The sequence below is a fragment of the Parambassis ranga genome, chromosome 10, assembly GCF_900634625.1.
Source record: "Parambassis ranga chromosome 10, fParRan2.1, whole genome shotgun sequence".
Lineage (NCBI taxonomy): Eukaryota > Metazoa > Chordata > Actinopteri > Ambassidae > Parambassis > Parambassis ranga.
The window spans coordinates 15,263,465-15,276,646 of NC_041031.1; the positions used below are offsets into that span (position 1 = coordinate 15,263,465).

Consider the following 13,182-nt stretch of genomic DNA (forward strand, 5'->3'; position numbering starts at 1 on the left):
CAAAAATAATCTATGTGCTCAGGCTCTTTACTTTAGATGTACTCTTTTATATATTTTTTAGATTTTGGGCATTATTATTAAAATGAATAAAGTGCAATATAAAATATTTTAGATTACTTTAAATATTTTACATTTTCACAAATTGCTCTTATTATTGAAGTGAAATGTGATTTATTTTCTGCACCTTAAACTTCCTAAAACTAAAATCACGCAAAATGTTTCATCAAATCTTACAAGAACCTTTTATTATGAAATGTACATCTTATTATTTGAAATGAAAGACTCAAAGGAGACATCATGAACCTTTACACTGTATTAAAACGGAGTATTTGTGTAACATGTAATTGTTGTGTATACATACAACAATAAATTTACTAATTGCTTATATATAAAAAACACTACATATTCTTTAAGCAAGCATCTGTACAGTGGGTATGTGAAGATGAAGTATGAAGACTTTTATTCTTTAAATAAGGAATGTTTATGAATGCTGTTTGGGACTGAGTTTTTAAGAGCTGCTCATCTGGAGGATTACTCATGCCCCCTGGTGGTAAGAATATCCTGCTGAATTAGGAGGTGTCAGGGGCCAGATGTTGGGTTAGTGGAGGAGGTGTTTTCCGAAGATACTGAATCCGAGTTAACAAGGTTCTTTTTGCGACCACCTACAGTCATAGAGCGGCTCCAGTCTGAACAAGAAAGAGAAAAACAAAGGATCGTTCACCCTGAAATATTAAACCTCAATATGTCAAATGTCAACAAACTTTATTACCTGAGTAATCACTGAGTCTGAAACGTCCACAACACAAGTAGGCTCTCCACTGTTTCCTCACATTTTCCTTCATCAAACAGTGAAACAAAAACACAAAGAACCCTGTAGGGAAAGTAAAAGCAAGACAGACACACAACAATCACAATGATACAGATCATTTTTAATGAGACCATAACTGTGGAAAAAACATGTTGCCAAATAAGCCACAACATGCTCCCGTATTTACCCTGCATAGTGTTGAAGATAGAGAACAGGTACATCATGGCGATTCGACCAGGCCCGAATGAAAAAAATCCCATCAACCACGTCAGACCTAACAGGACAGTGAGACTGGCCACTGCCCTCAGGTCGTGCAGGGAGCTGTGGATCTTTGATGATGGCTTATTGGCCCTCATCTTTCTGATCTGGATCAGAACCACAGTGAACACGGCAATGTTGCACAACAGGACCAGAAGGACAAACGCCACCACTGTTACGTAGAAGAAGATGTCATCCTGCAGCCAGCAGCTGTCACAGGAGTCAGAGGGAGACAATGGATCATCACATAATAAACACCTATTTTCTTTGTCATTCTCAAACTTAGCGAAAGATTGTTATTTTCATTAGGTACAGTTTCATTTGCCATAATTACATTCCTAGCATCTGTTTCAGCTGTTTCTGGTGGTGCAGTACTTACAATGGATCATTGGACTGAAGCACCACTGCATCCTTGGGCACAGAGTTGCCGTATGCATCCTTATCTATAGCCAGCACCAGGCCAACAATCACCAGAGGAAGACCTGTATGGGCACAAAACATCCACATTTATGCTACCCAGTCTGATTCAAGCTAAACAAATCACCAAATTAAAACACCACAACACATTTGAATCAGCCGATTAGCCAATTAAACTGTGAATTTATAAGATGCTTAAATATTGAAATATATCAACAGAAATGGCAGATATATTCACTCTTATTAAAGTTAGCATGTAGACCAACCACTGCCATCCATCATTGGTACCACAGGATGGGACCAATGTAGCATCTAGCACACTCATGTGAGAAAATAAAGCATGTGGACCATTGGAGAGCAGGGATAATGAGGTTGTGATCTGTTTTCAGCCTCACACAGACCTATTATGCTTATCTTTCCTCACACACACTTTACACATCCCCGTCCCTGGCATCAGACAACACAAAACGCTGAAATCTGGCCCCCGCAGCAAGGTGGCCAGACTCTGGATGTATCCCACACCAAAATATTTACACCTTTAAAGGCAAAGAAACTTTGTGTCTTACCCCATCCTACAGCACAGAACTTTAGAATATAGGATGGAACATATGTGTTGAAGACTTTGACCAACGCCAGGTACATGTGTACAGCCTCCAGGCCCATCCAGGTGAATGAAGCCAGAAGGAAGTAGTGGAGTGTTGCAGCGGTGACGATGCACAGGCCATAGTTGGAGAAGGATGAGAGCCAAGAGTCTAGAAGGAAGAGCATGCTCAAGCCCAGTAGTGCTGCTGACAGGTTGATGAGTATCTTAGATGGGTAGTCACGACGCAGCTTCCTGGAGTGCCAGATAAACGTTTAAAGTTAAAGGTCTTTGACCTTTTATTGTGTGGTAATGTGATGTTTTGGGTGTGGAAGCTTACTCAAAAAGAAGGTAGGTTAGAAGAGTGATGCCCAGAAATATGGAGGATACACCACAACCAAGATATGAAATCACTGTCAGAATCCGGCTGTCAGCTCCACTGATGGGCGTTCTGGAAACATCCTTAAATACAATAGGAAAATATTGACATTAAAGGAAAGCGACCATATTGGCACCACTTTAGCAGAAGTGCAAGATGTTACAGCAAAATAAATCCATGTGAAATATCACACACAGAGGCTTAAATATCAGCATCTTGGCAGATAAACAGTCAACAACTGACCAGATTGCACACAGTATGTTGGTGCTTGGGGGGAGTTTGTTCCCAGGTTTTATTTATTAAAAAAAAAAATCCAAGCAGTGACTCACCAGGAGCACAGCGAAGTGCGTGAGGTGATTACAGAGACAGCTGGTCTGATAACAAGAAATGCTTTGGGTTACACAGCCGCTGCTGTTCCAACCGCCCTGCCCACCTGACGCACACACACACACACACACACACAGAGCCAGACAGACAGAAACACACACAGAGTTTCATTAAACCTTCTTATCAACAGACAACCAGCTTCCTGTGTTAAAGACCATTTATTGATCTCACCGCATCCTAAAAAGTACACAGTGGCTCAGTCACATTAAATCCAACTGTACACTTACAAAATCAAATGAACTCACCATTCTTCTGAAAATCCCAAAACATACATTGTACCTCATCTTCTGGCTATAAACAGGAGAAATGACGGTGCTGTCAGCGTCACAGACAAGACATTTATGTAACTGACTTAAAAATCGCTCATTTTTCTCACCCTTTTGCGATTTTGATGTCTGAAGGTCACGACCACTCGATCCTCCAGATTGACGACGTGGCTGTCATTGATGCTGGCAGATACTATAAAAGAGTTTAATGTCCAGCTGCTCTGTGTTGCGTTGGATAACCAGGGGTCCTGTTAAAAAATAAAAGAGGTGATTCAAATGTTTGTAAGCAGGATGATAAATGACAGGAGAAATCCTACATTTATATGATACAGAAGTTTCTCTAAAGAAGAAGAGAGTGATAAAAAAAAACAATAAACAAAACAACAAGATGACACACACCGACAACGTGTCTTTACCTGAAAAAGGTCACCCGTTCCATAAAACTGGAACTGAACACGAGTTGAATTTCTCACACCAGGAGGGAAAAAGCTGTCCAGTGCAGAAGGCAGAGAGATAGTAGCGTTGGTGTAAGGCAGTGGATCACTCTCAAACCTCTGGCTGACAAACACCTGAGAGAGAAAAGTACGGTAACACTGATTCACTGCATAGCAACACGGAGCCTTGCTCCATTACCTGATAAATGTGCTGTGCTTGAGGCCACAGCTTCTATCACTTTACAGCGGCTCAAGGATGTTCATGCAACAGCATTTCTTTCCTTTGTGGAAACTGTCTCACAACAGCTCATAAACTTCTTAATCCCCCCTCTGTTATATGGTTTATAGTGTCTTACCTGTGGGTGGTTGGTTGGTGACTCGGTGGTGACTCCAAAGGTGAGGCCGCTGAATGCATTTGGATTGACGTTAACCATTGAAAGGGCCAATGAGGGAGCTGTCAGACTCATAGATTTATCCTGGAAATCCACATTGTGGCCCATTCTGTCTGTCAGATTAAGCACACTTGCAGAGGACAAAAGACAAAGATTAACATTTAAACAGGACTGCAGGTTATATCACACCTCTTTTTTTCTTCTTACGTGTTAGCCACTGGAGAGACGTTCGTTTTGGATAGCAGGATATTGGCTACGATATCCACAATACCAGCTCCAACTGCAGGTTGGATGAGACTTATGTCAACCACTTCACCGAGTTTCTCCATCACAGAGTCCAGCTGGGGGGACGAGAGCTCCTCATTGTTAGATAACTCAGCTTGGACAAGGTCCTGGATTATGTCCACGACCTCTGCTGCATTACCTGGAAACAATCATTACGACTGGTGTTAATATTTGGCAGCTTTACAGCAATGACTAAACGAACCACTGTGACTGTGACTGATCCTCTCACCTGTGGTGACTGTAACGTTGTCGAGGTCTGATATCATCACAACTTGTTGGCAGTTTGTAAAATTTGGGGGGCCCCAGCTGGTCGTGTCATTTTCAGGATCTAACTTGCTGAAAAGAGAAAAGAGAATCAACATTAAAAGAATACAAAAAATATATTGATGATGGAGGAGATGGAGGAAGTTGGTAGAGGTTTTGGGAGTCTCTGATGCCCCTCTGATACACTGATGGGTGAAGCATTAGTGTTCCAGAGTCCATCAGGCTGATATCACTCAGCCACTGTTGCCTCAGAGATATTGCTATTGGGAAATGATGATTAAATCCCTTCATTAAACTAATAATACACTTAAAGGAAATTGATTTTTGTTCTACAGTGGGGTAAGAGTCTGCACACAGCATAGGAGGACTCGTCAGGACTGTAACTGAGGGTTTTTTTCCTGTCTTGCTGCATTGTCTCTATGGAAACAATTCACAGCACCGCCAGTTTTTCCTCCACTTATTTTATTATTTACACCAAACCTAGACTCAGGTAAGTGTCAATGCCTTGCCATGACTGCAAAGACACCTTATTTTGTGTCAGATAATCCCGGTTCTGGTGTTTTATCTCCATCATGATAAGCTGTTTTTATGACATCTGTCCACATTGAGTTAAAGGGAGCTGCTCGTGTCTCACCAAAGTCTGTATGCTCTCTCTGATCTGGGTTTTCTACATCCAATTTCTTGGTTGACCTGTGGAAATGCTTCAGGCCAGATGTATTGCCCATAGATGGTTGACGTGGTTTCTTCAGGGCAGTTTTCAGGCACTGAAAAAATATATATAAAGAATATATATATGGCACGCTTTCAGATTTATTCACCTTTTTTATGAAGACATATGACTCACCTATGTGTTTGAGCCTCAGTTGTATAGTTTGAATTACAGTGGATCCATCTTCATATTTTGACATCAGGGCAGCATTAATCAAATTTTCTGTTTCTGACACACTATAAATGTTGTATTCCTGAACATGGAAGATGCAGTAATATCTGTTGACATAAACATAATATTAGCAGCGCAGCATCACAAAGCAAGGTTAGGTTTCTATGACTTCTCCATATTTGTAGTCACTTACTGTTTTTGCTGTTCAATTGAAGTCTGAAAAAAAGGAATCCAGACAATGTGGTTTATGCATAGATGCATTCATATGTATTGATACTGATATTAATTTACATGTTTTCTATATGCTGCAATTGCGCACATACTCACCATCAAATCGGAGAAATGCTCCACATTCCTGTAAAACATTACAGGTGAGGTGGTGTATGACAGATATTAAAAACAACATGCAGTGGAGAGTTAGACAGGGGGCACGCACCTGCCGACGTTCTCTCTGACGATGAGATTCAACACAGACATGGTGTCATTCACTTCCAGCTGATCTACCAGCTGTTTTTTTACCCCAAAGAAGAAGTGTTTATTAGTGTGTTTTTGTTTCGTATAAAGGTGTATTAAGTGCTGCTTCTTACCCATTTCTCAATGGCAGATTCTGGTTCTGCTGGACTGCCTGTCAGAGTTAAGGTCACATTGACTCTAAAGAAGGTATCAGGTCCAACTGCAGGGGTGAAAACACAGCAGAGCCGCCTTATGTTACACATAAACACACATGATTAAAAAAAGACAAATTTTACACATTTTAAAATGTTTAATTTAATACACTGGTAATCAGAGTGGTTCTAAAACAAGCTATAGGACTTGATCCCGGTCGGGTCAATATGTCAGAGAGAGGAACATGCTCTCTCTTTGAACATGTGGCTGTTTAGTGTTGCTTTTACCACATTATGTTGTTGCACTGCAGTTTAGTTTATGGGGATGAACAGATGATGATGATTGATGTGAACTAACCTGCAGTTTGATTGAAATCCAGAGGATCTCTGGTCGTTGATACATCAGTAGGTTCAACCGGCAGATGTTGTGTTGGATCTGTGTCTGTAAATTACAGGATGTCATAGACAAGAAATCCTTCAAATGTCAGACCACAGATTACTGCACGTGATTATAAAATTAAATCGGTATTATTGCATTAAATTATGGTGGATTTGTTGTTTTACTTTGGCTGTTGTGCTCACCGGATGAAGTGACACCTTTAGTGCTCACTGTGGGGGGAAGTTTTGTCACTACAGGAAAGAACTCTGAAGAAACACATTCAAAGAAAAATAAAATAGTATGAACAGTCACACATCTGAACCCACACATGTTTTATTGCATGTTTCTGCTGGGTTTTTTTCAATGCACGATAATGAATTATAATGTTGATCTCTCTTATAAGACATGACTATGAGTGCTTGCCACATGTTTCTGCAGGACTGTGCGCACTCACCCACAGGAAGGACGCTGATGGTATCAGGGTCAACTGTCATATTGAGGATGCTGTCAAAGAAGGTCGTACTCAACAATCTGGTTATGTCTGACTGAACCACCTGTACATCAGTGGCAGGATTCACATGTATGTAGGCTTCACAGCTGAAACTGGGGGTACAAACAAGTGTTACATCTAGTTTGGTTTTAATCTCTTATTTTTATGGGTTTTAAACTCATCTTACCAGCAGTCACTTGTGGAGTTTAAGACTGTCCATTCCTAAAAACACACACACACACACACATTGCCTCAGAACTGACCTCACTGCCTTCATATGACACTGTTTCCATCTAAAGAAGTCTTTTATTTGTTCTCTAATCTGCCGTGGAAAATCAAACTCTGGACAGGCGTGTACCTGGAGTTCTTGCGCATGTAGAGCAGCAGAATCATTAACCACATGGCATCTCTGGCTGTATGAGAACACAGATAACAGATATTACAGACAGGAGTGTTTCCCAGTTCAGCTGTTCTGATAAGTATAAAAAATATATTGTATTATCCAAGATTATCTCACACTACAGCATGGGAATCACACCTAAACACTAAGGCTTCAGTAGTTAGGCCATTATTCCTAATACATGAATAACTTAGAAAAAAATGTGTTACCTTGGTGATGACACTAAGACCGAGTGGACCGAGACATTGGGAGAGAAAATGCTCCCCAGCTGATTAAAAAAAGACAAAAAAAAGCCAAAGAAGGTTTGTATGATTTTTAGATTAGAAAAGTCGGACTAATTGTACTCATCTCTTTATACCCAGTGTCTTGTGATTTCCTCCAGGGACACTGAACAGCAACCTGGATTTGTTGAGTGGTCCGTAACCTCCATGTTGATTTTGTAGTGTGACCATGCTAGAAAGTAAGAAAGAAGAATATAAGACCAGCCCAGCTGCTGAACATTAGGAATGTGCGCTCTGCCCTTTTTGACCTTAAACTGGAGTAAATGAGTCATTCAGTTCTCACCTACATTACGTGCATACAGAGAGAGGTCATTTACCACAGTGCAGGTTGTTGTCAAGCACAGGAGCGCAGTCATATTTCCACTGCTGCAGGTCCCAGCTCACCACGTCCCCTTCTGCACAGCTCAGATTCTTCAGCTCCTCAGCACTCCACTCTCTGTCCCACATCCTGAACACACTGATCTCACCAACCAGGCTTTTGCTATTGTCTGGCTTCACGTCACCATCTACATTCACATGATGAGACACCCCTATAGTGAGAGTGCCGTTTGGTGACAGGTGCTGGGGCAGGTTGGGATGGAGACGTGTTGCATTCAGTGGGGTTCCATTCACATAGATCCTCAGGCGCTGACTTTGGCCCGACCAGGTGAGACAGACAGAGTACCATTTAAGTACCTCGAGTTTCTTTGCCCATTTCAACTCTTCTCCAAACAGCCATGCTGTCAGGTGTTCACCAGTTCCCTCCAGGCCCAGCTCTATCCGACGTTCTCCAGGAGCTTTGTAAACAAAACCCGTCCATTTTGTTGAAATGCTGCGTTTTATAAGCATGCATACGCTGAGCTCCTTCAGAGCCGGGACCACGGCCTCTGGGTGTAGCTGCCACAAACATGGAAGGCCTTTAAACTGCAGCTTCTTCCCCCAAAGGCTGCTGCTGGCAGAGGCTGCTGAAATGAAGAGTAAAGCTAGTTAAACAACCATAAAATCTAGGACTATGGCAATATATAAAAAAACGCATGTGTCTCAATCATTGTATTATCATATATTTATAACACAATAAACCAAACAATATAATTGGCATTTTTTTACAGTAATAGTCCAATACTCCAACCTGCTGCATTGCAAGTGCAGCAGGAGAAACCAGGGCCCTATTATCCACATTATCATCCATGCAAATCCACTTATTATGTAGCTAATTTAAAATGATTAAAAACTAATTATGCCAAAGAATGAATGTGACCCTCTGTGATGATCAGAACCACATCCATAGCAACAGCACATCATACCAACAAGCAAATGATAAAGGCGTGGCAATGGTGACTAAAAACAGACCCGTCATTGTCTCAGCTACTAACACAAGAGGATGCTTAGCTATGTAAACATTGCTCATTGTAATTGACTTTAAAATTCAAACATAGCAAGTTTTATAGTGAGCACAGTCTGATATTTGTAGTACGTAAAAGCATCCAGCATTGTTGCACTATTTCAGGTGGTGAGAGTATCTTTGCATGGAAGGACTGAGACTCTATATACTATCACAAAGCACGATATAGTATCAATATTTTCGCATACCTCTAGTAAATATGTTGCAAAAAATGTTACACTAGTAAATTATTCTGTATGTTCAGGTATGTTCTAAACTGTCCCCCACACACAAAAAACAACAACTAACAGCTGTATTTACAGTCTTTGTTTTTGCTCTGTTAGGCAAAGCACTTTAAAATGACTGAGTCTTACTTGGAGGGCATACTGACATCAGCAGGCACACACAGATGGTCAGAGAGGACAGGCGTCTGATGGAGGTCATGGCAGCAAGCAAACAATAACAACAACAAAATAGAACAAAACTGGACTTTCTGTTCCACTCAGGTGGTCATCTGCTGATAGACAACAAGAAAACATTTTCATTTGCATTCACCTTGAGAAAAAAACACACACACAGCGCTGATTAACTCATAATTATTAACCAAATATATGCATGTTACAAAGACTCACCATTGTTTTCTCCTTGAAATGTTCAGATCAGATGTCGAAATGATTTCGTGAGAACTTCAGTAACCAACATGAAGCAGCGAGAAGCTGTCTGAGCCATAAGACTGCCAGCAGGCGTCACTTTATTACTCTATACGAAGACCTCCACACCCTCTCCCTTCAGTTCCCTCCGTTACTCATTAATCACCCGCAATAAACATAACTAACAAACATGATAATCTTAAACCCACGACAACACAACACCGGAGCAAAAGTAAGACAGAGAAATTCTCCCATTAGCTCTGGTTCAATAAAGGTTTATCAATGTGTATTCTAACAACAGTTCAATGGAAGACTAAAGAATTCTGGGAAATAGTCTGAAACACTGTTTGTGTAGAAGACCCCCACTGTGATAGTATCAAAGTGGTTTGTTGCAATACATAACAAGGGTTATGTTTAGAGTTGATGAGGATGTGTCTGTGAGATTTGTCACTGAAATAAAAAAACAACTTTTTGCACAACACAAACAAATAATTATCAAACATTTTCATATCACTGAGCCAACAGGATTATGATGCTTATGTGTGTGTGTGTTCTATACATCAGACTATGAGTCAAAATAATAGGCCTCTGCTTTATCCTCAAGTGATAACTGCTTAAACAAATTTAATTAACTTGTCTGTGTGAGGAATGAGCACCACGTCTCTCTGACTCTCAGCTGCAGACCTGAAGGTTACACAAGTCCAGAGTACAGCTTCCCTTCAAGCCTTTAGACTCCTCCTATTTATTCTATAATATCCTGTAAGGGTGATAAAATGGTTTAAACAGAGACTTTTTATTTGTTTTGTCTTTGGAGCCACACTCCCACCTAGTGCTCAAACTAATAATTGCCTTGGATTTCCTCTCCTTTTTGTACAATTGAAAACAGGAGTCTCTCCTTCAGCAGGGTGGCAGCGGGAGCAGTATTTAAGATTTTATTCCAGCCTTTTAACACATTCACACAAACAGAGTGTTGTTGTTGTGAGCAGATTTTGTTAACAAGGGTCTCATTCATGCATTTTGGTCCCTTTCCACACCCGGCTGAGAGGCCGGAGCCAAAGAAAAGCAGGTGCCCCTGAGAGAACATGAGAAGACAAGGTGTGACGTACGGTGCCCAGGTGGTGGTGGTGGTGGTGGAGGTGGTGGTGGTGGTGTTGGTGAGGAGGGGGCTGGTATTCATTGGTCCATGCCTAGATAGCCTAGATGGGAAACCTCTCCTGCGTCATAACATGACATGATGAAGGGGGGGATTCCCAAAGAGCTTTCCCACTGGTGCTCACCAATTTGGGAAAAACGCGTAGACAAGCAAAACCACACTCAGAGATACACTGACTACTGAATAATAATAATTTAACATTTTTATGTTTTTCTGCTGCCTTTGACAGTAACACTCACCATTTGTGAGTGTGACGTTTTTTTAGGTTGCCTTTTTTGTGTGCATCAAAGACACCAGGCTACAAACACCATAGAGAGGATGGACTTACCAAGATTAGACATTTGTCTTCATGGTGCTCTGCTCATGGTAAGTCACACATTACATTACCATTTTTTACTAATTTCTAAAAGTACTTAAATCTTGTAAAAGTAATGAATGAATGAAGTATGATTAGGAATCCAACTTTCAGTGTGTACATTTGCAGGTTTGGTGTGTGCTGGTGCACTCTGAGCCCAGCTGTGATCAGACAGAGTTCCTACACTCTAATGGCACATGTGTGGCATGTCCTGTGTGTGTGTCTGGAGAACAGCTTTCCGAGGTAACTTTTTTGTAGCTTTTGTAGCTTTTGTCTCTTTGCTGTGTTCCCTGCTTCACACCACTGTGTTGCACGTCGTTGTCAGGACTGTGGTTTTGGAGACGGTGGGGACGGGGTCTGTATTCCTTGTGAAGACGGGACGTTCAGCACAGAAACAGGTGTTGCTCCCTGCAGAAGATGCACCCGGTGCAATCTGCTGAACCGCCTGGTGGAGACAGCATGCTCCCCCTCCAGTGATGCCCTGTGTGGGCAGTGTCTCCCAGGGTGAGTTACATCCACAGTGCCAGTGTAAACACCAGTCACACTTGTGTTTGAACGTGGTTGTGTGTACAGGTATTATGAACTCAGGAGCATGACCGGGGAAGCGGAGCTGCTCTGTGTTCCTTGTTACAGCCGTGACACAGCCCGTAAAGAGTGTTTGCTTTTGACAGCTCAACGCTTTAAAACATGTAAGATCCAGAGATAAACTGCAGGTTATAAGACTTTATTGATTTGTTGATAGTGATTTTCCAGAGATTTTGTCATGGAAAAAACGGTTATTCTCTGACAGGGAGTGCCACCACCTTACCTGAAGGGGATCTCAGAGAACCCAATGAAAAGAGTGAGTAAGTCTGGACATTCTTTTTAGTTTTCTGTTTAATTTGACCTGACTGCCCCTCTGTTTATTTAAGGAGTAAAAGAAGAAACCTTGTCAGTGGTCCTCATTGGTTCAGCAACAGCTTCCTCGATTTTCCTCATCGTTCTACTGCTTTGGCTTTTCCTCCTGACTGCTGAGAGGTTCAGTAAGTTTGAAAATGTTTGACATCTCTGCCATTCCTTCCTTTCTTTGACTACCCTATAATAATTTACTCTCACTGCAATGTTTAGAGCAGGTTTCTGAGCTCTGTTCTGACCCTGAAGGACTACTGTCTGCAGCAAACCTTCAGTACACACCATCCATCCACACAGAGAGAGCACCAACAGATCCTACTGCTGCGTCTGTTTCAGCTGAAGATTCTATCAGGTACTGTGTGGATGTCATTGTCTGTGTGCTTTTATCTGTAACAGTCACTATAAGGATTTACTGCCTCTCTACCTAGAGGCCCGAGCCATGAGAGTGACATGCATCCTACATCTATTGTGATTAATGTCACCACCAACATCAAGCCCTCCAGTCAGAACAAAGACACCCAGGAGGAGGAGCAAAGCCTCACCAGAGAGGAGGTATAGGGGATGAATTTCACAAAATACAAAACATTTATAAACATATTGACCATTGACTGGAAGATATAACTACCAGGATACTACTGCAAATATAAACATGCTACTATGCACACTATATCATAACTTACTTTGCCAGAGTGAGAGATGGTGTTACCCATTTTTCCACTCTTCCTCCCCAGATGGAGCAAAAGCTGCAGACAATATGGGAGATTGCTCAAGGTATGCATGTTTAAAAGCAACCATACACCACATGGAGGGCCATGTCATATTCCACCAGGCTTGGTTGAAACTTAGCTGTGTGCCTTGTTCTTCTGACTCTCTGCAGATCAGAGTATTGACATGCTTGACTATGACTCAGTCCAGGATTTGTCCCTGCTGCTTGACTCTGCTGAAAACATCCATGTGTTGCAGAGACTGGGGAGGTCTCTGGGCGTTCCACCTCAGGTCATTGCTCATTTGCGTGGCTTCCAGGACCTTTTTCAGTACCTGCGCACCTCCACCTACACTCTGCTGCCTCAGCTGGCCCAGGCTGCTGCACTTCTACCTAGTTCTGAAATAGTCGCTAGGATACACAGAGCTGTGGTGAACAAGTGACCACTTTAGACCCTCAGGAACAGTTGCCGTGGATCTAACAGTGTTTCTGACCTACTTTGCATGATATCACCAGATCACCAAGCAAACCTAATATTTACAGAGTGGGACGCGAAGACGTAAAT

At 41.7% G+C, this 13,182-nt stretch overlaps 2 protein-coding genes across 6 annotated transcripts; one reads left to right on the forward strand and one right to left on the reverse strand.

The window, feature by feature from the left end:
• Nucleotides 1–433: 433 nt before the first annotated feature.
• adgrg4a (adhesion G protein-coupled receptor G4a) lies at nt 434–9,674 on the reverse strand. 4 transcript variants are annotated; one of them, XM_028415945.1, is made up of 29 exons: nt 9,498–9,674; nt 9,240–9,379; nt 7,823–8,449; nt 7,583–7,677; nt 7,434–7,492; nt 7,183–7,237; nt 7,012–7,046; nt 6,789–6,937; nt 6,520–6,600; nt 6,314–6,397; nt 5,938–6,023; nt 5,787–5,857; nt 5,678–5,705; nt 5,544–5,566; nt 5,315–5,457; nt 5,105–5,234; nt 4,436–4,542; nt 4,129–4,345; nt 3,886–4,051; nt 3,512–3,664; nt 3,206–3,343; nt 3,075–3,120; nt 2,772–2,875; nt 2,404–2,525; nt 2,050–2,318; nt 1,446–1,548; nt 996–1,276; nt 770–871; nt 434–686 (listed from the first exon to the last, which is right to left on the reverse strand). In XM_028415945.1, the coding sequence occupies exons 2-29, from the start codon at nt 9,307–9,309 to the stop codon at nt 580–582; spliced, it is 3,651 nt and encodes a 1,216-aa protein (XP_028271746.1). In that variant the 5' UTR covers nt 9,310–9,379; nt 9,498–9,674; the 3' UTR covers nt 434–579. The 4 variants fall into 4 exon arrangements, with proteins under 4 accessions (XP_028271746.1, XP_028271747.1, XP_028271748.1 ...); XM_028415946.1 differs by having other exon boundaries at nt 7,823–8,446; nt 9,240–9,382; XM_028415947.1 differs by having other exon boundaries at nt 6,538–6,600; nt 9,240–9,382.
• Nucleotides 9,675–11,578: 1,904 nt separating this feature from the next.
• On the forward strand, nt 11,579–13,085 carry LOC114442429 (uncharacterized). Of its 2 annotated transcripts, none has more exons than XM_028415960.1 (7): nt 11,579–11,712; nt 11,814–11,864; nt 11,935–12,045; nt 12,131–12,266; nt 12,343–12,466; nt 12,646–12,685; nt 12,792–13,085. In XM_028415960.1, the coding sequence occupies exons 1-7, from the start codon at nt 11,616–11,618 to the stop codon at nt 13,058–13,060; spliced, it is 828 nt and encodes a 275-aa protein (XP_028271761.1). In that variant the 5' UTR covers nt 11,579–11,615; the 3' UTR covers nt 13,061–13,085. The 2 variants fall into 2 exon arrangements, with proteins under 2 accessions (XP_028271761.1, XP_028271762.1); XM_028415961.1 differs by having other exon boundaries at nt 12,179–12,266.
• The last annotated feature ends 97 nt before the right edge of the window (nt 13,086–13,182 follow it).

Bases quoted from the DNA above. Each gene is read 5' to 3' on its own strand.
- adgrg4a (XM_028415945.1), bottom strand. From the start codon at position 9,309: ATGACCTCCATCAGACGCCTGTCCTCTCTGACCATCTGTGTGTGCCTG. The intron at 7,678-7,822 runs GTAAATGACCTC...CTTACTTTCTAG, and splicing joins TGACAACAACCTGCACTGTG to CATGGTCACACTACAAAATC. The intron at 3,121-3,205 runs GTGAGAAAAATG...TCCTGTTTATAG, and splicing joins GACATCAAAATCGCAAAAGG to CCAGAAGATGAGGTACAATG.
- LOC114442429 (XM_028415960.1), top strand. From the start codon at position 11,616: ATGACCGGGGAAGCGGAGCTGCTCTGTGTTCCTTGTTACAGCCGTGAC. The intron at 11,713-11,813 runs GTAAGATCCAGA...ATTCTCTGACAG, and splicing joins AGCTCAACGCTTTAAAACAT to GGAGTGCCACCACCTTACCT. The intron at 12,267-12,342 runs GTACTGTGTGGA...CTCTCTACCTAG, and splicing joins TCAGCTGAAGATTCTATCAG to AGGCCCGAGCCATGAGAGTG.